The sequence below is a fragment of the Gymnoscopelus microlampas genome, assembly GCF_963454915.1.
Source record: "Gymnoscopelus microlampas genome assembly, chromosome: 4".
Taxonomy (NCBI): domain Eukaryota; kingdom Metazoa; phylum Chordata; class Actinopteri; order Myctophiformes; family Myctophidae; genus Gymnoscopelus; species Gymnoscopelus microlampas.
This window is the reverse complement of record NC_139941.1, coordinates 5,114,996-5,138,624: the sequence shown is the minus strand read 5'-3', so window position 1 is coordinate 5,138,624 and position 23,629 is coordinate 5,114,996. Positions and strand designations below refer to the sequence as shown.

Genomic DNA, 23,629 nt, shown 5'->3' with positions numbered 1-23,629 from the left:
TAACGTTACTGGGAGACATTGAGTGTTCCATTCATTCTACAAGGATTATTACTGCTAGCCTAAGAGACATTATCAACAACAACAACAACAACAACAACAGAGCAGTCTCTGCTTGATGTGTCTGTATTCGTCATGTAAGACGTCTCTCTCTGGCTCAAATAAATAGGGACGGCCATCGTATTCAAATGCTAATTGGCTCTATTCACAGCAGCCATATTATCACTTCCTTCACAGGTGTTACCAATGATACTAATGAAGGCTCTGTTCCATTCTGGTCAAACAGAGTCTAGGGTGCTGGTATTGTGCATGTTGGCTCACTGGAAACACTCTGTTACACCAGTGGGTCTACAGTTGGGGTCCAGGGACCCTCATGGGCTTCCAAATGGCCCCTTACAGGTGTGTAACTCTGAGAGTGTACAAATGGAACCAAATGGACCAGTTAGAACCCTGTGCCCTTCCAGCAACAGAACTTAACTCCCACTATTGTGCAATTGCACAATCCTCTAAATGGGAGTACGATTCTTCAGAATAATAGGCTCTATTCACAGCAGCCATATTTTCACTTCCTTAACAGGTGTTACCAATGATACTAATGAAGGCTCTGTTCCATTTCGTGTAGCACAGTGGTTCTCAGATTTTTCAATTTCCACAACCCACATAACTCTGAGAGTGTACAAATGTAACCAAATGGACCCTTACGGGTCCATTTGGTTACATTTGTACACTCTCAGAGTTACACACCCGTAAGGGAACATTTGGAACTCCCTTAAGGACCCACATTTTAGTCCCACTGGTGTAGCAGTGTTTCCACTGCTACTCCAGAGTCGACATGCATAATATCAGCACCCTGACTCTGTAATAATAATCACTGCTGACACGGTCCTGAGCCAAAAAACAATATTCCTGACCTGGAGACAACTGGAATAATGTTTTCAGACACAATAATATAAGCTGTTATTTGAGGGTTCATGATTCATTAATGTGTTTCATTATAGTGGGCTTTGTGTTTGCTGTATAGAAGGAGCAAAAAAACTACTAATGCTTATTTTATTGTTTTTGATAGCCATTACGTGTACATACAAAAGTATACATTTGCATCCTACTCATAGGCCTGCATCGTCGCTGAAAGATGATAGTACTGAAGTTCACGAAAATTGTGTGTGTGTGTGTGTGTGTGTGTGTGTGTGTGTGTGTATGCAACAATGAGATATATACGGAAACAATAAGATATTACATTTTCTGGGCCCAGACCATGTCTAATGTGTCTCTCTTATCAGACAGCAGATACTGAGGACCAGGGGGGCTGCAGACACGCATTGTGGGGCTGTGGAGACCAGAGAGACTGGCCGGGAGGCCTTCACAGGAGGAGGAGAAGATATTGCCTCCCCCCGTGGTCTCGAGGATCACAGTGACACTAAAGTGACTGCTCATGCCAGTGAAAAAGAGGTATCTAGATTTCTACTTTCCCTGCCTAGGCCTAGTGAAGGCGGCACAAATATTTCTCTCACTATATACTACTTGACACCTGTTTATTGTGTGTAAATTACTACAGTTTCTTCATGAACAGCAGAAGGAAGTTTGTGCAGTGATTGTCCTACTTTTTCACACAAAAGTAGCAGATCCACAAGCTCGAAACGCGCAGATGTTTGCACAGATGTTTCCTTGTACATTCCATCACATGATTATGTTTGTAACTTTAAGCTTAATTTATACTCCATCGCACAATAGTGGCGCTTTCTTTATTAAATATGCTGAGGTGATACAGACTGGCAACCAATCAGCAAGAGCAACAAGCTGCACTTTAATTTTCCTTTATTTATTCAGGGTAGCCCATTGAGAGCAAGCTCTCTTTTTCAAGGACGCCCTGATAACGGCATATAACTTGTGTTAATTATCGTTGATATTATTATGTTGTATTTATTTATTTATTATTGATCGCCCTCAAGTAAGCTCACAGTTATTGACCGGAATATGTAGCAATACACCTTTCTGCAAATAGTTGAAATAGACCTAGTAGAAAAGATACAGCTGCTAATTTGTTAACATTACCTTGTGCTATGCCAACTCACCACCAATACGTCCATGGCATACGGTACATGCATCCTACATTACCATGCTAATGAACACAATCATTTTAGAAAAACTACACAAACAGCAGTATAAAACAACAACCAGCAGACGTGAAACCTATGACCCACAGAAGAGTGTTTACCCCTAAGAGGAGCCGTCTCTCAGGAGACCATGCAGGCCAAAGCCCAGTTCATACTTCGTCATGCACCTAAAATAACAGAATTGTTTCTCTTTTTGATAATAGTTGGCTTTGGTGCCGCTTAATTACTTCTTCCCTATTCTATTAGTCCTCGGCTTGACATTAACCATTGCAGCCTGTGCCCTGCAGATCGGGTGGGTGTGTCAGTCATTTTGTCCATTATTGCAAAACAGCTGTCGTTGATTGTGACTCGTCCCTGCTTTGTATTTAACACACCTATTTTTGTTCAGTGATCATACCTGACGAAGACCCACACACGGGTCGAAACGTTGTTACGTTTAATAATATTTTATGTGTGTGTGTGTGTGTGTGTGTGGCTCATGCCTGTGTGTTTATCGAGCCACACTGAGACAAATGCAGGCTCTTGTCTAAATGCACTTCACCTTGGTGTGATTTTTTTGTAATTTATTTTTGCACACTACATACGCTATATTGTGTGCGCTCACGCTGTATCATCCTGATCTTCACACTCAACCTGAGCAAATTAAATGTAATCAACAATTCAACTGAGTTAAAAAACGTAACTATTAGACAATCGATTCGATATATTTGTGTCTTGTGATTCCTGACTGAGACCTCACGTCAGTCGCTTTAAGAACAGGATTACTACGTGCGTTTCCTATTCATGACAACATACACATTTATTTACACTAAGCAAGGGCAGATCAGCCTCATCATGCACTCTGTGATCAGGTTAAATGTTAACTTTCACACTCATTTTGGTTCAGAAAAGACAGACAGCGGCAGCTCGCCAAATGACAACTATTGAGAAATGGATGCCAGATTGAAAGTGGTTAATAGTCATTTATTTTCCTCTTGAGACTGCAACTCAATTGCTCATGATAATTTATGATATAGCTCTAGTTTAAATGGAATAATAACTTTTTTTTTATGTGTGTGTGCGTGTGTGTGTGTGTGTGTGTGTGTGTGTGTGTGTGTGTGTGTGTGTGTGTGTGTGTGTGTGTGTGTGTGTGTGTGTGTGTGTGTGTGTGTGTGTGTGTGTGTGTGTGTGTTATATAAAGCAGATACCTAGCAGTGTCCTGTCCTGTCACAGCATGAGGCCTCAGCACCGCATGCGCTCATATAACTCTGACCTGAGTCAGGACCTGAGCTCTACAGCTGCCTGCACTCCTCCCATCTTCACCCAAGAGGAGGACAACTACTGCACTGACACTGAGACAGGCTGTGACGCTGCCTCCTCTGTCCTCCTTCTAGATCTCCAATTAGAAGAGGTTTCTCCTGAACAGGTGAAATTAGAACCTTCACAGATTAAAGAGGAACAGGAGGAGGTACTTCTAAGACCAGACCAGACCAGTGGGTCAACGTTGACATTACTAGCAGTGAAAAGTGAATACAGTGATGGAAACAGAGAGACAATATGCATGATGGATCCAACTAGCTTTTGTTGTACAGTGTGTGGCAAGGTCTGTTTTCAAAAGGATGTTCTTAACCAACACATGGGGGTTCATAAAGGGAGAAAACCCTTTGCCTGTGCATTTTGTGGCAAACACTTTTATTATACATCAAGTCTGAAAAGACACGTGACGATTCATACAGGGAAAAAGCCCTTCGCTAGTACAGTTTGTAAACAAAGCTTTGCATGTAAAACACAGCTGACCATACATGACAGGATTCATACAGGGGGAAAAGACTTTGCATGTCCGTTTTGTTGCAAACCATTTAGCCAAACTGGTTTGAAAACCCACCTGAAGCAAAGAAAAGATAAAAAAAAGAAAGAAAAAGAATCCATCGAACATGTTCTCTAAAGATGCACACGGAGACTCATACAGGGCAATAGCAACTTTAGTTGTCGTCTGGCAAATGTTTTGGTCAAATACAGCTCTTAAAGACACATGGATTCACACAGGATATATAACTGTTAGTTGATCAGTAACATGCATTTATCAAGGTGTATTCTGAGCTGACACATGATATATCATACAGAACAAATATATCATTCTGGTGGGTTTGCTTGAAACCAGATATTTCCTTGAATAAGCGATTTATTTAAACGGTTGTTTCAACCACTCGCTTAAATTCAACTTAGCGACTACATTGCAGACATCTTTTTGCTTACTGGAGACATTTACTTTTTGGATGTCATGTGCGGAAAAAAAGATAGTCATTGGGGACTTTCGCCGGACCCGACCTCCGCCGGGGTCCAGCGCGGCTATGCTCCTCATCTCGGAGCATAGCCGTAGAGTGAGGTTCCAAATGGGGCTAGGTCACGGACAGCGAGACCAGCGACGACCGCACATAGCTGCTTGTATATTGAGATATATAATCCCCCATTTCAATATTAACACTTCTGATCAATTTTGCTCAATGTCAACGCTCGTACGCAGCAACCTTTCCCAGCTCAGTCGACCACTCCTGCACAGAAGGTCCCCCTGTTGTCTTCCACCCCTATTATGATCTGCTTTCCCACCATGACACTGGTCTGGATACATTCATTATTTATTATTTGTTAATGCATTGCAATAGCTCACTGTTCCTCTTGTGAGGTCAGAGTAGCTGTTGCAGTAGACTTTGTCCAGAACCTGGTGTACTGTCTGGAACAAGACTTGTGGTTGCACCTCCAGCTGTGGCATGTCTGTTTACCACTGCCTTCTACTGAGGTTTTTGATTATGCACTGTCATGTTCTCAACTCCTTAATAACTATTAATAGGGCATAGCAGTGGTGGCTTGTGGTGCCTGGAACCATCCCACCCAGGCTCCTGGTGAATCATGACCATAAAAAAATGTGTGTCCAAAAATATTTGAAAACCGCAAAAGAAATGCAAAAATATTCAATATAGTATATAATTAAATATTCAACTATTGTTTTACACTGAATCAAATGTTTTATTGTCATGATTCACCAGGAGCCTATGGCTTCGTTCCAGGCTTCAAATCATTTGTAAAAATATTTTTGGAAATCACTATGGGAAAAATTCTGTGGCACCACACACTGCTATGCCCTATTGCATTCAAAATGTCATTTTATGTTCTATTGCGTCTTAAATGTTTTATTTAAAGCACAGTACATTGCCTTGTTGTAGCATTGTGCTATACCAAAAAAGGCTCACATCGCGACACGTTGTGAGCTTGTAGATCTGCTGTTTTCAAACATTTTAGTACTACATTTTGATGCCAATACTTTTGTACTTTTGCTCAAGTAAATTTTGAATTCTGGACTTGTACTTGTAACAGAGTATTTCTATATTGCAGTATTGATACTTTTACTTAAGTAAAGAATTGTCCACCGCTGATTATATCTGTCTAAATCAATGTGATGTAAAGATAACATATATATGCCAAAAATAAAACGTCTACCAATTTGTCCCTGTCTCCTATAAATAGCCCATAGAACAGAAGGAACACCTGCAGTGAAGTTTTTCACTCTATCCATGCAGGAATTAATGCAGCCCACTAGGGGGCACGATCACACCATTAATCAGAGGCTGGAGAAAACAGATGGTTGAATGAAGCTTCTGTTGTCCTGATAAGTTCTGCATCAAAACCATTAGAAAATCCAACCGTTGATAGTAAAGCATTTCTGTAAACAGTGTGACAGTGACAATTTTATTGTTGGAAAAATAAGATGAATCTTTACAGCAGCTGTAGGCTACTTTACAGACTTATTATCTTATGATCTTGTGCACACACTTTATTTAAACATTCAACATGTCATTTTAGGGGCTTAGTATTGTGCTTCAATTCCAGAACTACTTCAAGCTGAACTACAGAAGTGGACCAGTTCATTTAGATCCACACACTATCAAAACGGCTGGATGAGTTGTCATGTGGCAGTCACTGGACCTGTCTTGTTTCTTATAATAGGTTTAAGTTACCATGGGGTTAAATTAATATGTACTATGTTATATGTTATATATATGTTATTTTATATTATAATTATTATTATTGTTATAATTGTTATAATTGTAATAATAATAATTATTATTATTGTTATAATATAATAAGTATTGTTGTTATTATGTTGTCATTGCCTGTCCCTGTCACCGTGCTGTGGCATTGTCTTGTAATGTGGACTTCATTGTGCTCTGAGACAATGGGAACATCCAACACAATTCAATGACAGTATGACACAATAGACCTCTTTACACAGAATGCTTACAGAGCACTTTCTTATCCCCCCCCCCCAATCCAGTGCTTCTCAAACCTTTGCATGTTAAGGACCCCAAATTGATGTGCATTCGGCCGCAGACCCCTTTTTGACAAGATGTTGTGCCAGGGTCCGTACCCCACCAGAACAAAGCATAACAAGCTCACAACACATTGTATCGTGATACGTGAGTTTCTAGATTGGCATACATACATTGGGTTCAATTGGTTAAAGTGCATTTCAGATTATAGATGATGTTTTATTAGATTAGATGTCCTTTATTATCCACAAGGGGACATATCTTTGCTTGGCCTGGGCCAATGCATACATTCAAGAAAGACAATATTTTTATTTTATTTATTTTTTAATTGATGTGGTACTTTTGTATCAAATCAATAAAAAATTAAAAAAAATATATATTTATTGTTAACAGTTTTCAAAAAAAGGCACGGTGGCACAGATTTATACAAAATAATGCTTGTCCCAGACTAGCCCTCAGGGCTTGTTAACATTAAGGTCCTTCTCGAATTCATCGAGATGTTTAAAGACAAACAATAATAAATAAATACATGAATGAATGAATACACAACAGTTATTATGACATTACAGTAATCGTCAATTTTCATGCCACACATTTCGCTTGGGGACCCCCTGGAGCTCCTCAAGGACCCCCTCTATATTGTATAAAAATGTGTTTCAGATTAAACTTCTTCTTTTTTTTACTTGGTCTGCTTACACCTAAACCTCTTTTCGTTGTGAACTTGTAGATCTGCTATTTTTGGCAAAAGTTCTCCTCAGAAAAGGGATACTAGGGTTCAAGTGGTTAATGTTAAACCCCCCTGGAACCTTATTTTAATCTTCAATTAAGTAAAATGAATGAATGATGTAATATAGATAATATTTATGTTCTGTAATGTTTTACACATGACCAATAGGCAATAGATTTGAGAAGTATATTGTGAGAGAAATGTATGCGCTGCCAACTGGCAACGGTACCTCCTAGACAGGGCCAGGAGGAATTTGAATGGGACAAGTAGATTAGAGAAGTACTTGTAGGAAAAATAAAAACCTTCATGTCAGACTTGCAGTTCTCTGTATTGCAAATTATTGTTGTTATTCACTTGTATAATAAACTATAAACTATAAACTATGTACAGTATATGGTACAACAGTTTTTTCTAGAATTCTGCAGTTTTGATATGATTGAATTTAATCTTGCTGTGTTTCATAACACCCAATGGGAGGCACAATTTCAGTTATTTTACTTATTAAATATTGGTTAATTGACTGGATAAAAAATCACGTATTTTAATGAATTATGACAGTATTTTTACAATTAATGGAATGGCTATGATCACTATTAAGTTGTATTACATTATTAGAGTGTTATGTATTACATTAAAGCCTATGCAAAGCACTATAGCACACATACACACACGCACGCGTGCGCGCGCACGCACACACACACACACACACACACACACACACACACACACACACACACACACACATGCGAGATGTTTCATTATTATGCTATAATGTATAATATGGTTATCAGGAAGGTGAAACATCAGCTATGATGTCTTAACCTTACTATTTTTAGGATGTTTGGAAGAATTAAGTCTGCAGGCACAATTCAGAATCAACTTTAGTGTCACATGTTCACATCACATGATTACAGATGTTAAGGACAATTACAATTATACAACATCTGGAGTTACAGGAAGAGTTCAAATAGAGAAAGAATGTAGAAGAAAGGAACACAGAGCAAGTACAAACTAAACTAAACAGGAAGGAGCAAGTATATGCATCTTCAGAAGTATATACATTTATTAATATACCAATGGAGCCAGGTCTGCAGACAGGACTGATAAAATAGGATTGTGGGTCTGCTTTTATAACTTGTTGTGGCCCTACATCTTAGCACACAATAAGATGAAATTTCATGATTAGTTAAGACCATTTTAGGTCAGCCTGACCCAATGCAATTCATCCATTACAATCAATAAATCTTTTTCCTGTTTCCCAGAACATTCTGGTACAATAACCAAACCCTGAACTGTCTGGAACATGCATTCCATCATTCTCTTCTCCATGCAATTGATTGATTGATTGATTGATATTGATATTTTATTAGGCAAAATAAAAACCCCTGCACAATTAAATTTAAAATATTTTGACAAGTCCGTCCAAAAACGTCCTTGCGGTCTTGTTTCCATTGAGGTCCTTGGTATTCAATGATTCATATAAACAATATTTCTGCTAAAAAAATAACTTGTGATGTTCTTACTGTGTCACAGTCTGAATATACCATACAGTTCGAATGTATCGTATAAATAGTGATATATTTACATGTTCTTTTTTACAAATATTTATCATGTAACATGGTATGTTTGTTGTATCCTGCATTTCTATGAGACGTGATCAGACCTGTGCAGCATCAATGTGCACTGATGAAAGCTGTGATAGATATAGGGCTGCAACTATCCATGATTTTCTTCAAGATTATTCTTTCCAGATTCAACCAAAAATCAAGAATATATTATATTTTTATTTTTACATCAACTAATCAATCAATTACTTTAGCCTTATTTTATACTATGCTGCACAACAGTGTCCCGCAAGACTAGTGAAAGTAGCTGATCTACAAGCTCAAAATGCATCGCATCATGACACGTTGTGAGCTTGTAGCTCTTTTCACTATTCTTTAAGCTCTGGTTTCTGGAAGTTCTTTTTTGAAATAACATCCCCAAAATAGGGATTGATCATTAATTGATAAATGTATTAAATGATTGATTATCAATTTGTTTTTAATAACACATTAAATGTATTAGTTGGATGAACTGCTTCACTCCTAAATGGATGTTCTCTTGTCTACAGGTCAGGAAGGTCACATAGTACTGTTACTGTATATAAACAATGGACAGTACCCGAGACCAACAGTAGGGGGCAGCGATACACCAACTGGCGTCTAGACAAAGTGGTCGTCAGAAGAACAACATACCCACAATGCAGTAGTGAAAACAACATGGTGTGCTGACTGACTGTTGTTGACGCTTTAAAATACCATAGATTTATGTAAAAGTAAAATACAAAGAAAAGTAAAACGTGTAGTTCCTAAACAGTGTCGTCGTTAAGCAGCAGGAGGACGTTTGTTAGCAGCTCAACCACTGAAACACAGCAGGTAAAGATCAACTCATTCGGGTCTCATTTGTATTTATTGACTCAATATGGAATATCCTACTATCCTACTATAATTCTAGTAACCTCTGTAGTGGTAGGTGAAGCTACCCGGTTCTCCTCAGTGGCTGGACCAATTGCTCTGATTTTGCACACAGCCATTGACCATTACCATCTGAACTTAACTGTGAAGCCCGTTTTTCAATGTCATCAAATCTCAGCTTCTTATTAGCGTTTTTGTGTCAAAGAATGTCGTCCCATAGCTGCGGCTGCCCAGCTATGGGACGAACTGCCTCCCGGGTTGCCAGATCATGTGCGTATATCCCCCCACGGATGCGTCGACCGGGTATGGTCTAGTCCTACTATAATTCTAGTAACCTCTGTAGTGGTAGGTGAAGCTACCCGGTTCTCCTCAGTGGCTGGACCAATTGCTCTGATTTTGCACACAGCCATTGACCATTACCATCTGAACTTAACTGTGAAGCCCGTTTTTCAATGTCATCAAATCTCAGCTTCTTATTAGCGTTTTTGTGTCAAAGAATGTCGTCCCATAGCTGCGGCTGCCCAGCTATGGGACGAACTGCCTCCCGGGTTGCCAGATCATGTGCGTATATCCCCCCACGGATGCGTCGACCGGGTATGGTCTAGTAAATGTAATTGCTGTTACTTGCTCGATTATAATTCATGTGATTGTGATTATTATCACAATCACATGAATGGTGTAATCTCCATACAAGCAATGAGCAAACGTTGCTTGAGTAGCCTTGGATCAAGACGGTCATCGGTCATAATAATGAATGTCTTGGAGTTATTTCTAAATAGTCTTTGCACTTTCACACTTTGGGTCCATACATCTACTTAAACGTTCAGGTTTCAAATATAAAGTGCTTACCTCATGGCCACGGATGTTACAATTATGTTCGGGCCCTCATATATACCCTTATATTCCGTATTGTTAAAGTTTGTATAATTGTAATCCTATCTGTGTCAGATCTCCGTATGCTTTCACCTTGCGACCCTATCGGTTGGGAGGTGTATTGCACTCTGACACATTTTAACTATGAGGAAAATGGCCACCGATCAGGATTAAAATGTTTTTTATTGAACAATACGGAAGTTACAGGTACTTCTAAGGGCCCGAACATAATTGTAACATCCGTGGCCATGGGGTAAGCACTTTATATTTGAAATTTGAACGTTATGTAGATGTACGGACCCCAAGTGTGAAAGTGCAAAGACTATTTTGAACCTACTCCAAGACTGTCAGATAATATGAATATATGACAGTCTTGTATCTAGGCTAGTACATGAGTAGGATCTTTACTCTGTCCACAGTAATGTTAATGTGATTGTCAAGTGAAGTTAAACATTTTGTCTAAACATTTGTCATGCTGTACAGTGTTGCCAGATTTTGCGAGAGAAATAAGCAACCAGGTGCCAGGTCTATGAAAACAAGCCAAAGAAGCGACTATAGGCCACATTAAACCTATGCATCAGATATTTGAAAATAGACGATCTAAGCTCACAACACAACATGTTGTGAGCTTGTAGATCTGCTATTTTCAAAATAATCTTGAAACATTTCAACAACACAAATCTGGTAAGTGTAGGTCTTTTGATGTAAAATAACTCGACAGGATGACCAGGTTTAGATATCAATGAGTCAATCATTGATTGATTGATTGATGTACTTTATTTAGTAAGACATGAGAACAGTACATGACAGTACATAACAGTACATGGAAGTACAAATTCACAATACAAGGTCTACTAAATTGGATAGCTCATTAAGCACTAAGCTTGTTTAAGATGAGATCCCCATGCACACAAATCATGATGACATATAAGAGACAGACAGATATACTACTTAGTCTTAGACCCTCCAGAAAAATGCGTTTATGCGATCGCAGAATTTACCGCATAATCAGCAAAATGGCGCATAATTATGCGGGGGTAACGTTTTTTCAAAAAGGCTGCATCGCATCGCATGATATGCACATCGCATCGCATAATACGCACATCGCATCGCATATTTCGCAACTTTTAACATATTTCGCATTTTTCGCAACTTTTCGCATATTTCGCATATTGACGCATATTTCACAACTTTCCGCATATTTCGCAACTTTCCGCATATTTCGCAACTTCCCGCAATTTCACCGCATAAAATTGCAAAAAAAACTGCATATTTCGTCGCAGAATCAAAGATTTTAGCCCACATAATCAAGAGTTTTAGCCCGCATAATCAAGGATTTTTGCCCGCGTTTTTCTGGAGGGTCTAACGACTATACAGAATGTCATACAATCAGTTTACAGGTTACTGGTATGAAGAGTGAAAAATATGTACATGTACAAAAGAGGAAAGAGAGAGGGGGGGCTAGGGGGTAGGTTAGGTTAGGACATGGGTAGGTTAGGACTTGGACAGGGGCCATTTTTGAATTGCAGCCTCCTGAAGGTGTACGTTTAGGGCAGTTTTGAAAGTGAGTAGGGTTTTACACTCCTTTACTCCTTTTGGTAGGGCATTCCACATTTTTGAAGAATAGCATGAGAACGAGTTCATTCCCTTTGTTGAGCCAAATCTGTGTTGAACATGATTTGTGGAGCTTCCTCTGGTGTTATGATCATGGACTTGATTAACATTTTGGAAGTATTTTGACAAATACAGGGGGATCCCAATGTTGTGGTGTATCTTGAAGACCAGGGCCATAGCAAGTTGCTGTACTCTGTCCTCAACCCTAAGCCATCCAATCCTAGCAAAGTGAGCAGGGGTTAGATGGGTTTTGTGATTGAGGCCAAGAAGTAGCCTTACAAGTTTGTTTTGGGATGTTTGGAGCCTTGTTTTTAAGGCCTTGGAGGTGTTGTGATACCATGAAGTGCATGCATAATCATAATGACCTTGTATGAGGGCCCCTGCAAGAATCTTCAGAGTATTCTTACTGACTAGACGATTAATCCTCCACAAATAGCGTGTTATTTTGTGGACCTTTTCGATCGTTTTTTCAGCGTTTTTGTTACCGGAGAGGTTTGCCTCCAAGATGGAACCCAGGTAGGTAATTTCCTCCTTCACTGTGTCTCTTCAGTAGCATAACAACAGTAGTCTAGCATACATAGAGGTATAATATAACTAGAGGACGGATTGCCCCGCCCCCAGCTATCATTTCAATGAATGTGCTCAGTGGAGTTTTGAAGCACCCAGAAGCCTGCCGGAAGTAGAATTATTGAGTCTTTTTTTTTATCCCCGCCTGCGGTTCCAGCTTTGGCCACTGGGGTGGCGGCTTCAATGTTTCTCAGCAACTCTGGGGGCTTGCTAGCATACAGACACCGGTATATCACGTGACTCCGTCACTTCCGGTTCCTTCCCAGTACGGGTGCCCACAAGCTCAATACACTACATCGCCCTTCTCAAGATTTTTTTTAAAACACATTTGTCAAATCAATATCACAGAACATAGCAGCAATACCTGGACAAAGAAATCACTTAGCACTGTATGCAACATTTCTTTCAAATAACCAAAGGTGCTTTTTGCATTCAAACAAAATTAAATTCAACTTTTTGTAACCAAAAGTAGGTAAACATCAAACAGTTATAGTGCAACATTATCTTAAGTCCACTTTTTTGTTCCTACTCCTTAAATCTTGCTGGAGTATTGACCAGTCTTCCTGATCTAGCGCGATAAGGTTGTGTGAGAGAGTCAGTGGTGTCCCTGAGGAGCGCGTGCAGAGGTATGTGCGTGTGAATTGTCCTGGTCAATAAACCTTGGGTTGTCACAGTTCATATCCATGTCTTGCTCAGCAGCAGAAGATGGAAACTCTCTCAGCAGTCTCCCTGAGATGTCTCCTGTTCCTTCTGAACATCTTGCCTTCTGGCGTACGCACCACATAGGAACGTTGTTGTTTGTGCTCCCGTAGAAATACAGCTGGCGGCCAAGTGTCACCAGACTGCATCCTCACATTTTCTCCAGCACGCAGCTCAGGTAGGTGTTTAGCATGGCGATCATTTTGGTTTAGCTTGCTTTTCCTTCAACTTGTTGTGAACACTGAGTGCCACCTCAGAGGTGAGTAGTGAGGTGGACACGGGCAGTTTTGTCTTCAACCGACGCCCCATCAGCATCTGGGCAGGTGACAGGCCCACACCTTCCAGTGGTGTATTTCTGTACTCCAGAAGCGCTATGTAAGGGTCACCTGACTTTTTGAGCAACCTTTTAACTGTCTGCACAGATTTTTCAGCCTGTCCATTTGACTGAGCATAGTGTGGACTCGAGGTGACATGACTGAACTTTCAGCCCTCTGCAAAGCTCTTGAATTCCGCACTGGCATACTGAGGACCGTTGTTGCTGACCAGAATATCTAGAATTCCGTGCCTGGCAAATGTGGACTTCATGGCAGTTATAACACCCTTACTGGTGGTGTCGGTCAGTCTCATTATCTCTGGGTATTTGGAGAAGTAGTCGACACATAGCAGATATTCTGAGCCATTGCTGTGAAACGGTGTCGGTGCCAACCTTCTCCCATGGTCTATTTGGTAGGGGATGTGAGATCAGTGGCTCTTTTTGATTGCTATTCCTGTGCTCATTGCAGACAGCACACTGGCTACAACCTGTTCAATTTTGGCGGACATGCCTGGCCAATAAAGAACATCTCTGGCCCTTTATTTACATTTGACCACGCCCAAGTGTGACTCGTGTATCTTGTCAAGCATCTGTGGTCTCATTTGCTGTGGTACAATGAGTTTCTCTGACTTGAATATCAGCCCTGAGGCAAAACTGATCTCCTCTCTGAATGTCCAAAACGGTTGCACAATGTCTGATACAGTAGACCTGTCTTTTGTCCATCTACGCATTGTCATGTTCTTTAGCTCCTGCAGTACTGGTTCTTATGCAGTAGCATTCCTGAACATCTCCTGCTTTTCCTCAGATATAGGCAACTGTGGTGTAATCCAGTTCACCTGCAGTTCCTCCTCCAGAAGATCCTCCTTTTGCTCACGTAGATAAGCAAGGCTCAAAGCATCTGGCTTGTATGTCACTGACTGCAATGTTGTACTTTTGTTCGCGCAGCAGTATTCTCTGCAGTCTCATGGGAGCCTGATGCAGTGGCTTCTTGAAAATGCTTTCTAGTGGTTTGTGGTCACTTTCGACCTGGACCTCTCTGCCATATACATATTGATGGAATTTCTCACATCTAGCAGCTCTTTTTCGATCTGAGCGTACCTGCGTTGACAATCTGTGAGCGCCCTTGAGCCTTATGCCACAGGTCGTTCATCCTGCAGTATCACAGCCCCGATGCCCTCCGAGCTGGCATCCACAGACAGCGTCACAGCCTTTTTGACATCATAATATTTCAGAGTGGGAGCTCCGGTGATCAGCTGCTTCAGTTTTTTATAGCTATGCTGTTGAGGCTCCTCCCAGTGCCATTCTGTTTCTCCCTGCAGCAGCTGCCTTAGAGGTGCAGAGATTTCAGACAGATTAGGAATGAATTTAGCTAGATATTGAGTCATTGCCATGAACCTCATCAAGGCTGGCTTGTCAGCAGGTGGGGGTATCTGGACAATGGCTCTTATCTTCTCTTCATCAGGCTTCAGCCCGTCTGCACTGAGTGTATGGCCAATGTACTTGACCTCTGTCATCCTGAACTCTGTCTCATCTGCTCTCTGCAGCAGCTTTATCAGTCTCTTGTCATGTTGCTCTAATGTCCCCCCCCAGACCAGCAGATCATCAATGATGTTGACCACACCGTCCAATCCCTCGATCATCTGGGCCACAGCTCTCTCGAACACCTCACTCACTGATGAGATGCCAAAGGGAAGCCTCTTCAAATGGTATCTTCCAATGGGTGTGTTAAATGTGCACAGCTTGGAGCTCTATTCATCCAGTTGTATTTGATAAAATCCTTGGTTTGCATCTAACACAGAGAAATGTTTTGCATTTGGCATGCGTGACACCACTTCCTCCACTGTGAGGAGTGGATAGTGCTCTCTTCTTATTGCTGTGTTCAGATCTTTAGGATCCATACAAATCCTTATCTTCTTGGGGGTGACTACTGTCACAATGCTGTTCACCCACTGTGTTGGCTCAGATTGCCTTGTGATCACATCTGACTGCTCCATTTTGGGAAGCTGTTCAATCACTGTCCCTCAGAGCAACTGGGATCCTCCTTGGTGCATGTATCACTGGCCTTATTTCAGGGTCTATCTTTATGCTGTGCTCACCTGGTAAACAGCCAAGTCCAGAGAAGAGATGCTCATAGTCTTTTTGCATGTTTTCTTCTTTCTCCATGCTATACAGCCTTTTCACAATCTTCAGCTTTGAGCTTGTTTCTCTTCCCAGGATGGCTGGAGCATCTCTCTCTATTATTTCAAAGTCAATCTTGTGTTTTTGACCCTTGTACTGACATGTGATTGACGTCTTGCCCAAAGGCTCCATCTTGTGGCCTGAATATGCCACTAACTTGCAGCCGGATGTATGCGGCTTGCCACTAACATCTAACATGTGAAACGTTTTGGCTGACATGACGTTACAGTCAGCTCCAGTGTCAATTCCAAATTTGACCCTCTTCTTCTTGTTTATCAACAGCTCTTCAGACCATCTGTCTTGGTCACTTTGCATTTTCAATCGCTTTTATGCTTCTCATCTCAATTGTTCCAATGAATATTTCCTCTTCTTCACTGCTCAGTGTCCTGAGTCTGTTCCACAACATGCATTTTCCTATTTTTGGGTTGACTGTTTGCACGACACATTTTGGCTGCAGAAACGTTAAAAACAGATAGGCAACTAGGTCGTCAACGTTGTAAAACATCTTGGATAGAGGACTGGAATAATAACTGATCATCATACATCTCAAATATAGGCCTACTACTACTAACCTTTGTTGCTGTTGTCATCTCAAATTTACCAGCCAAACTAAAATCCACCATTTTAGAGTAGAGAAATGCACATATTATTGCCAGTCAGCTGTGTAACACTAGCAGGTTAACGATGGCTCGTTGAGCCTGTATGCACATTTGACCACATGGCAATCGACAGCACTAATTAATGGCAGCTGTGTGTGTGTGTGTGTGTGTGTGTGTGTGTGTGTGTGTGTGTGTGTGTGTGTGTGTGTGTGTGTGTGTGTGTGTGTGTGTGTGTGTGTGTGTGTGTGTGTGTGTGTGTGTGTGTGTGGCGTACGGTCATTGGGGCCAACAAGGCCATGGCCCGGTCTGTGTGAACCCTGCTTGCCCCTGTGTTGATAAATAAAGATCACACCCAGTGTGAAGTGGGCGGTGTGTGGTCATCACAACATGACTCACTTTAAAAAAAGGATAAATGACTTTTTTTAAAGTCCATACTGCTATTCATAGGGCTGCACATGTGTCATGTGTTTTGCTAGCCAATCACAGTCCTGAATTTGCAAAGTCAGCCAATCACATTACAGTTAGTGGTGATGACACTAGCTGTAATGTGATTGGCTGATATGAAAAAAGTATCGATTTGCATTAACAATGGAAGGGTTAGGGGGTACACACATTTTTTGGTCGGTGTCCAAAACTCACTTATAGGGGGCGGCTACACCGCCCCAAAAATCACACCCAGTGTGAAGTGGGCGGTGTGTGGTCATCACAACATTACTTTTTTTTAAGTCCATACTGCTATTCATAGGGCTGCACATGTGTCATGTGTTTCGCTAGCCAATCACAGTCCTGAATTTGCAAAGTCAGCCAATCACATTACAGCTAGTGGTGATGACACTAGCTGTAATGTGATTGGCTGACTTTGCAAAAGTATAGATTTAAATTGACTGTGGAAGGGTTAGGGTTGTAGACTGCGTTGTAGACTATTGGCCAATCACGGTGCAGGATTGGTCAGTGTCCAAAACTCACTTATAGGGGGCGGTTACACCGCCCCAAAAATCAACATAACATTAGCAGCCCCTCACCCTTTAAGTCGCCTTTGTTTTCAAATGGGGCTCATTTACATTCGGCCAAATTGTTAATGAGTGGCCATTAGAAAACCAGTTTCGCCATCAAACCGGTTCTCCATTGCACAGAGACGAGCACCTCTCCATTCAGAAATGTAATAGAAGAAGAACCGTTGTCCTGAAACACCCTGCCCGCGTCTAAACCGGCGGCCTCGGTCCACGAAAAAAATGGGGCAGTGTGTTTTGGGACGAGCGTTCCGCTTTCCACCCGGAATGGCTCGGTAATTCTCACTAGATTTATCAGCTGTTGTTGTGCGAACCGTTGTTGTTAAGATTCTGGCCCAGTCAACGTTAGAATTCAGCACAGTGTTTCCCCTAGGATGAAGTTGTAACTGTGGCGCCGGGCACCCCTCTCGCGCCTCTGAAAATGTCTGAGATTGACAGTGTCACTGTGGCTATTTACAACCACGAACAACAGCTCAAGTCCTTGTTCTTTGTCTGACTATCAGTCATTGTTTCAGTGACACAGCACCACCAACCCAAATGAAGTCAGTGTGGGTCGGATTCTGCAGCTAGCGTTATTACCTCCCACTCCCGAATCATTGCTCCTCATTGTAGGCATACAGTAGCAGGTCATTTGGACGGAGATAGTACAGCGTGGAATTCACTGCGCACGTAGCTCTACGTTTGGAAAGCTCTACGTTTGGAAAGCTCTACCCTACCAGCTATAACCAGCGTGGATATATTTTAAACAAATGGCTGTTGCTTTGATGCGTCAAGTGGGCTAATTAACGAACGAATTAATGATGATGTGAATGAGGGGGCCTTTGTACTGAAACTACTAGAACTGGAAAAGCATGGACTCTTGACAAAACTAATACATCTTTTGCAACTTGATTTAATATGCTGAGATGATGTACAGGCAAGTGCAAAGTTAATGATTTGACCCGGAATATGAATTGATACGCCTTTCTGTAAATACAAGCTTCAACGCAAGTTACTCACCGTCGATGCGTCCATGGCATGCATCTTTATGAACAGCATCTGTGTAGAAATCTTAGAAAAGCTATACAATCATAGCTGTGAAAATGAAACAAAACCAAACACATTCCAGCCAAAGGTGGAGCCTACGTTACTGAAACCATTAACTACCTTACCCTAGGGGGAGCCATTTCACAGGAGACCCAGGAGAGCATGAGAACACGGCCAAATTCATACTTCGTCGCACGGCGGTCGCGCACCTACAAGCTCACGACGCGTTGCATATAAAAAAATATATAATTTTCATAAAAATCAAGCTGTGGTGGTCAAAAAACAGCCGTGGTGTGCCGCCACTGTTAAATGCATATAGGGTAAACACTTCAGCATACGCCACTTGTGTTATATACAACTGAATGTTTTCTGTAGTATAGATATCAAGTAATTCCCTGTAGAGCAGGGGTCTTAAACAGGGGGTCGGGACCCCTGAGGTTCTCAGAGACAGGGGGGTCTCCAAATCTTTGTGTGATAGGGCCTTTTTCTTGTATTTACATTAACCACATGAACCCTAACATCCCTATATTCTGAGGGGAACATCAGAAGAGGTAGAGGGGAAAAGAGAAGACCAAGTACATAGCCTAGGGTCAACTTTACTAAGTACTGAGAGTTTGATAAATACACTGATGACAGTGCTGTTAAACAAGTCTATGAAGCTATTTATGAAATCTATGAAAAGGTTTAATCTGCAACAATATTTATTGGGGGTCCCTACTTCATCTCTGCCTTAGCTAAGGGGTCCTTGACCTAAAAAACCTTGGGGACCCCTGCTGTAGTACTCAGAGTAGACCCTCTCCCTCAAGCTAAACTTAAATTACTTCTGTTAATTAAAGAAATGACGTCTTCATTTCTTTAATTAACATTTCTTTTGTTGGCAATAATTCAACTGTCAGACAGTGTTTTGAGACATATTGTCTTTTATTGCTAGAAAATAAATGATACAAATAAATTCTAAATGCATAAATAATAATTTAAAAATATTTTAAAAAATGAAAAGATCGGATCGGGAAAAATCAGGATCGGCAGATACTCAAAATCAAAAGATCGGGATCGGATCAGGAGCAAAAAAACGTGATCGGGACATCCCTACTCAACTTATTATCTTTACTTTAAATCATTATTATTATTATTATTCACTAATATACTGTATACACCTCATAATCTTTGCACCTGAGATTCATATGTTGGAGAGTTGATCTTAGGCCATATAGCCTTTACATTCTGCAAATATTAATGCTATTTTTGACACCAGTGGCTCTCCAGTTATAAACGTATTCAATTCCTTCATTTCAGACCAGTGTGTGGAGTCCAGACTGCAAGTGAAGATGAACTCTCCAGACTCAGCCAGGGACATTTCTATTAAACAGGAGGAACCTGAAGACCACCAACTCCTTAGTAAGTTTCATGTGCTCTCTCTTTCTTTTCCTATCTCGTTTCTTCTTTCATTTATGTTCTATTGTAGGGCTGCCACAATGTCTCATTTTCACCATACGATAATCCTAGCACAAAAACATCTTGACAATGATAATATCCCAATATGTATAACCATCATTATGATACCTCAAAAAATATATATAATATTTTTAACATCCAAAAGCACATCTTCTTATGTGTGAATCCATGTAAAAAAGAAAAGAGGGAAGAAAAGGCAGCATATAACTTTAGAGCTTTGACAAGCTTTTTCTCAGCTTCTTGATTTAAGGTTCAACCACTTGAACTGTAGCATCCCTTGTCTGGGTGGAACAATAGAGGGTTAGCTCACTACGTACAGAGGGCTTAAGTCATTCTATAAGATGTGAAAAATACATCCTGGGCCTACTGGCATTGTCCAGACATTTGGCGCTGATCGGTACAGCGGTTTGTCAAGTTCGCCCCGAACACACAGACAAACACATTCAAAGACTCACAGAACCATTTCTATATTTTAAACTATGACCCAACTTCATGGGTGGAGAAGTTTCTGTTTCATGATGTCATGCAGGTAAAGGCATGAGCTGTAATTGGTCTACTTTTGAGGGGAAATACATAGAGTACATGCTGTACGTACAGGTGAACCCTGTTCTATACGGCTTGACCTACAGCCTAATTTACCCAAATCAGAGCTGACGTGTGACGTTTTATGGTTTAATATTGTTTCATAATTCAATGATTCAAATTTGCTGTAACAACATTCACTTGTTTGGTAAAATAACTAATATTTAAATTAAAATTACATTTCAAATTATTTATTTTGCTAAACCTTGCTAAAACATGATTTTTCTGGATTTTCAGAAACACCTGTAGTAACCTGTAGTTAGTAAATGTTTGGTCAATCAAAGTAGCTGATAGATCAATTTGTACAGGGAACATGGACGATAGAAAAATAGATGTACATTTTAGGAATCCAGTATTCACTATCATGTTATGTTTTTGCTCCTAGACATACTGCACATGGTTGTGTGTAAAGAAGAGGAGGTTTCTCCTGAACAGGAAAGGAGCCCCAGTCTACTCCAGGAGGAACCAGAGCCTCCTCACATTAAAGAGGAACAGGAGGAGATACTTCAAAGACCTGAGGAGCCTGTTGCGTCAATGTTGACATTACTAGCAGTGAAAAGTGAAGTTTATGATGAAGACATCTCTTCACACTACTCTGAAGCTGAAGTTGAACTTGAATCTGACACTGAAGTCACTGAAGACAGTGATGATTGGGAGGAGGCAAGTGGAGGTGTCCACACTGGTGAAAAACCTTTCCAGTGTAAACTGTGTATCAAGAGTTTCAGCCGTTTATATCACCTGAAGAGACACCAGTGTGTCCACTATGGAGGAAAACCTTTCCACTGTGAACATTGTGACAAGAGTTTCATTCAGTCATCTGAACTGAAGAGACACCAGCGTATCCACACTGGAGATAAACCTTTCCACTGTAAACATTGTGACAAGAGTTACAGTCGGTCAGATCACCTGCAGATACACCAGTGTGTCCACACAGGAGAAAAACCTTTCCACTGTGAACTTTGCGACAAGAGTTTCATTAATTCATCTGATCTAAAGAAACACCAGCGTGTCCACACTGGAGAAAAACCTTTCCACTGTAAACTTTGCGACAAGAGTTTCAGTCGCTCAGAGCACCTGAAGATACACCACCGTGTCCACACAGGAGAAAAACCTTTCCACTGTGAACTTTGCGACAAGAGTTTTATTCAGTCATCTGGATTGAAGGCACATCAGCGTATCCACACAGGGGAAAAACCTTTCCATTGTGAACTTTGCGACAAGAGTTTTATTCAGTCATCTGGATTGAAGGCACATCAGCGTATCCACACAGGGGAAAAACCTTTCCACTGTTAACTTTGCGACAAGAGTTTTATTCAGTCATCTGGATTGAAGGCACATCAGCGTATTCACACTGGAGAAAAACATTTCAACATTGTGACAAGAGTTTCACCACTAGAGTTTCTACTAGCAGTGAAAAGTGAAGTTTATGATGAAGACATCTCTTCACACTGCTCTGAAGCTGAAGTTGAACTTGAATCTGACACTGAAGTCACTGAAGACAGTGATGATTGGGAGGAGGCAAGTGGAGTTGTACACACTGGTGAAAAACCTTTCCAGTGTAAACTTTGTATCAAGAGTTTCAGCCGTTTATATCACCTGAAGAGACACCAGTGTGTCCACACAGGAGAAAAACCTTTCCACTGTGAACTTTGCGACAAGAGTTTCATTAATTCATCTGATCTAAAGAAACACCAGCGTGTCCACACTGGAGAAAAACCTTTCCACTGTAAACTTTGCGACAAGAGTTTCAGTCGGTCAGAGCACCTGAAGATACACCACCGTGTCCACACAGGGGAAAAACCTTTCCACTGTGAACTTTGCGACAAGAGTTTTATTCAGTCATCTGGATTGAAGGCACATCAGCGTATCCACACAGGGGAAAAACCTTTCCATTGTGAACTTTGCGACAAGAGTTTTATTCAGTCATCTGGATTGAAGGCACACCAGCGTATCCACACAGGAGAAAAACCTTTCCACTCTTGACGCATTGTTTAACAGTTTGAGAAGAGTTTCAGTCAGTTTTAGTGCCCTGAAAAGACATCAGTGCATTCACACCAAAAGGGGAAAAAAGAAAAAACGTTCCAATATAAATTACCTCACTGGGAGGATGAAATTAAACAGCTGCATGTTGTCAGGGTGTTGGATAGAGAGGCAAAAATATTAATATTTATACTGATCCTGTCAACATCAACAGAAGTGTTCATTAGGACTCAGCTTATCAGTGTATTATAACAGTAACTTTTACCTAGAGGTATTGTAAATTATTTTGGTGTTATTACAATAAATTACCATGTAAACCATATCAATTGTGTAAGGTAGAACTGTTTTACTAGAATGTTATAGTTTTTATATTGTGCAATAATCCAAGCCTTTAGCAAGAGAATTGTGGATTATTATTAATGATATAGTAATGTACTTTGTTTCAACTGTCCTGTTGGTGGTGACCTCAGTAGACCAGGGCAGAAGCCCTGCGGTGCTAGGTTCAAAGACTCCCTGCTGAGCTAGCAGCTTCAAAGACCTCCTGGCATACCAGAGCGGGGGTAGGTTGAGATAAGAGACAATATGCCTTGTGGAAGACAGGGTAAATTATTCAAAGCAGAGACCAGAGCTAGCCAGCTCTTGTGTGACACCAACAGTACTAAACGCATTGCTTAGAGCCTGCCTGGAGGCGGGTCAGGGTGAGAAGTTGTTAAATGAGGCTGTCTTGGGAGAAAGCCTTTAGATTCAAAATAAGCTGTGCCGTGAGTTGTTCTGGAGTATGGGTTCTGGAGGGACTCACTGTCCATCTTGGAAAGAGTGTGGAGACGAATAGTGAGTATTTAACATTGTAATCATTGTACTTGTGATGTGTTCATCTGATGTGAAGTCATATCCTTAACACCATGTGTGTTATGTGCTTATTCTCTCTCTCATCAGGTTTTATTACCTAACTGTTGGTTAATTACCTAACCGAAGGTTAAATTAACCGGGTCTGTCTGTAACTGACCATGTAAACTCATGTATTCCTTGTAGGTATTAGAGAAATACTAAACTAAAGATTTATGTTTGTATGTGTGATTAGTAAATAAACATCTAAAAAGACTCCAGGTTCGAGTAATGGCTTAAACTCTCTCCA

The 23,629-nt window shown here is 40.8% G+C and overlaps 2 protein-coding genes and 1 long non-coding RNA gene across 3 annotated transcripts in view; all 3 read left to right on the top strand.

Moving 5' to 3' along the window:
- The window catches only part of LOC311044352 (uncharacterized protein), a 202,793-nt gene that overhangs the window by 342 nt on the left and 178,822 nt on the right, over window positions 1–23,629 (top strand). The window lies entirely within an intron of this gene.
- On the top strand, window positions 1,305–5,592 carry LOC311044356. Its single transcript, XR_014600679.1, has 2 exons — window positions 1,305–1,446; window positions 3,292–5,592. It is a non-coding gene; the product is annotated as an uncharacterized lncRNA (long non-coding RNA).
- On the top strand, window positions 19,645–21,807 carry LOC311043166 (uncharacterized protein; the record flags this gene model as incomplete). Its single annotated transcript, XM_084054350.1, has 2 exons — window positions 19,645–19,875; window positions 20,900–21,807. Exons 1-2 carry the CDS (start codon window positions 19,806–19,808, stop codon window positions 21,805–21,807), a joined length of 978 nt encoding a protein of 325 aa, XP_083910476.1. The 5' UTR covers window positions 19,645–19,805.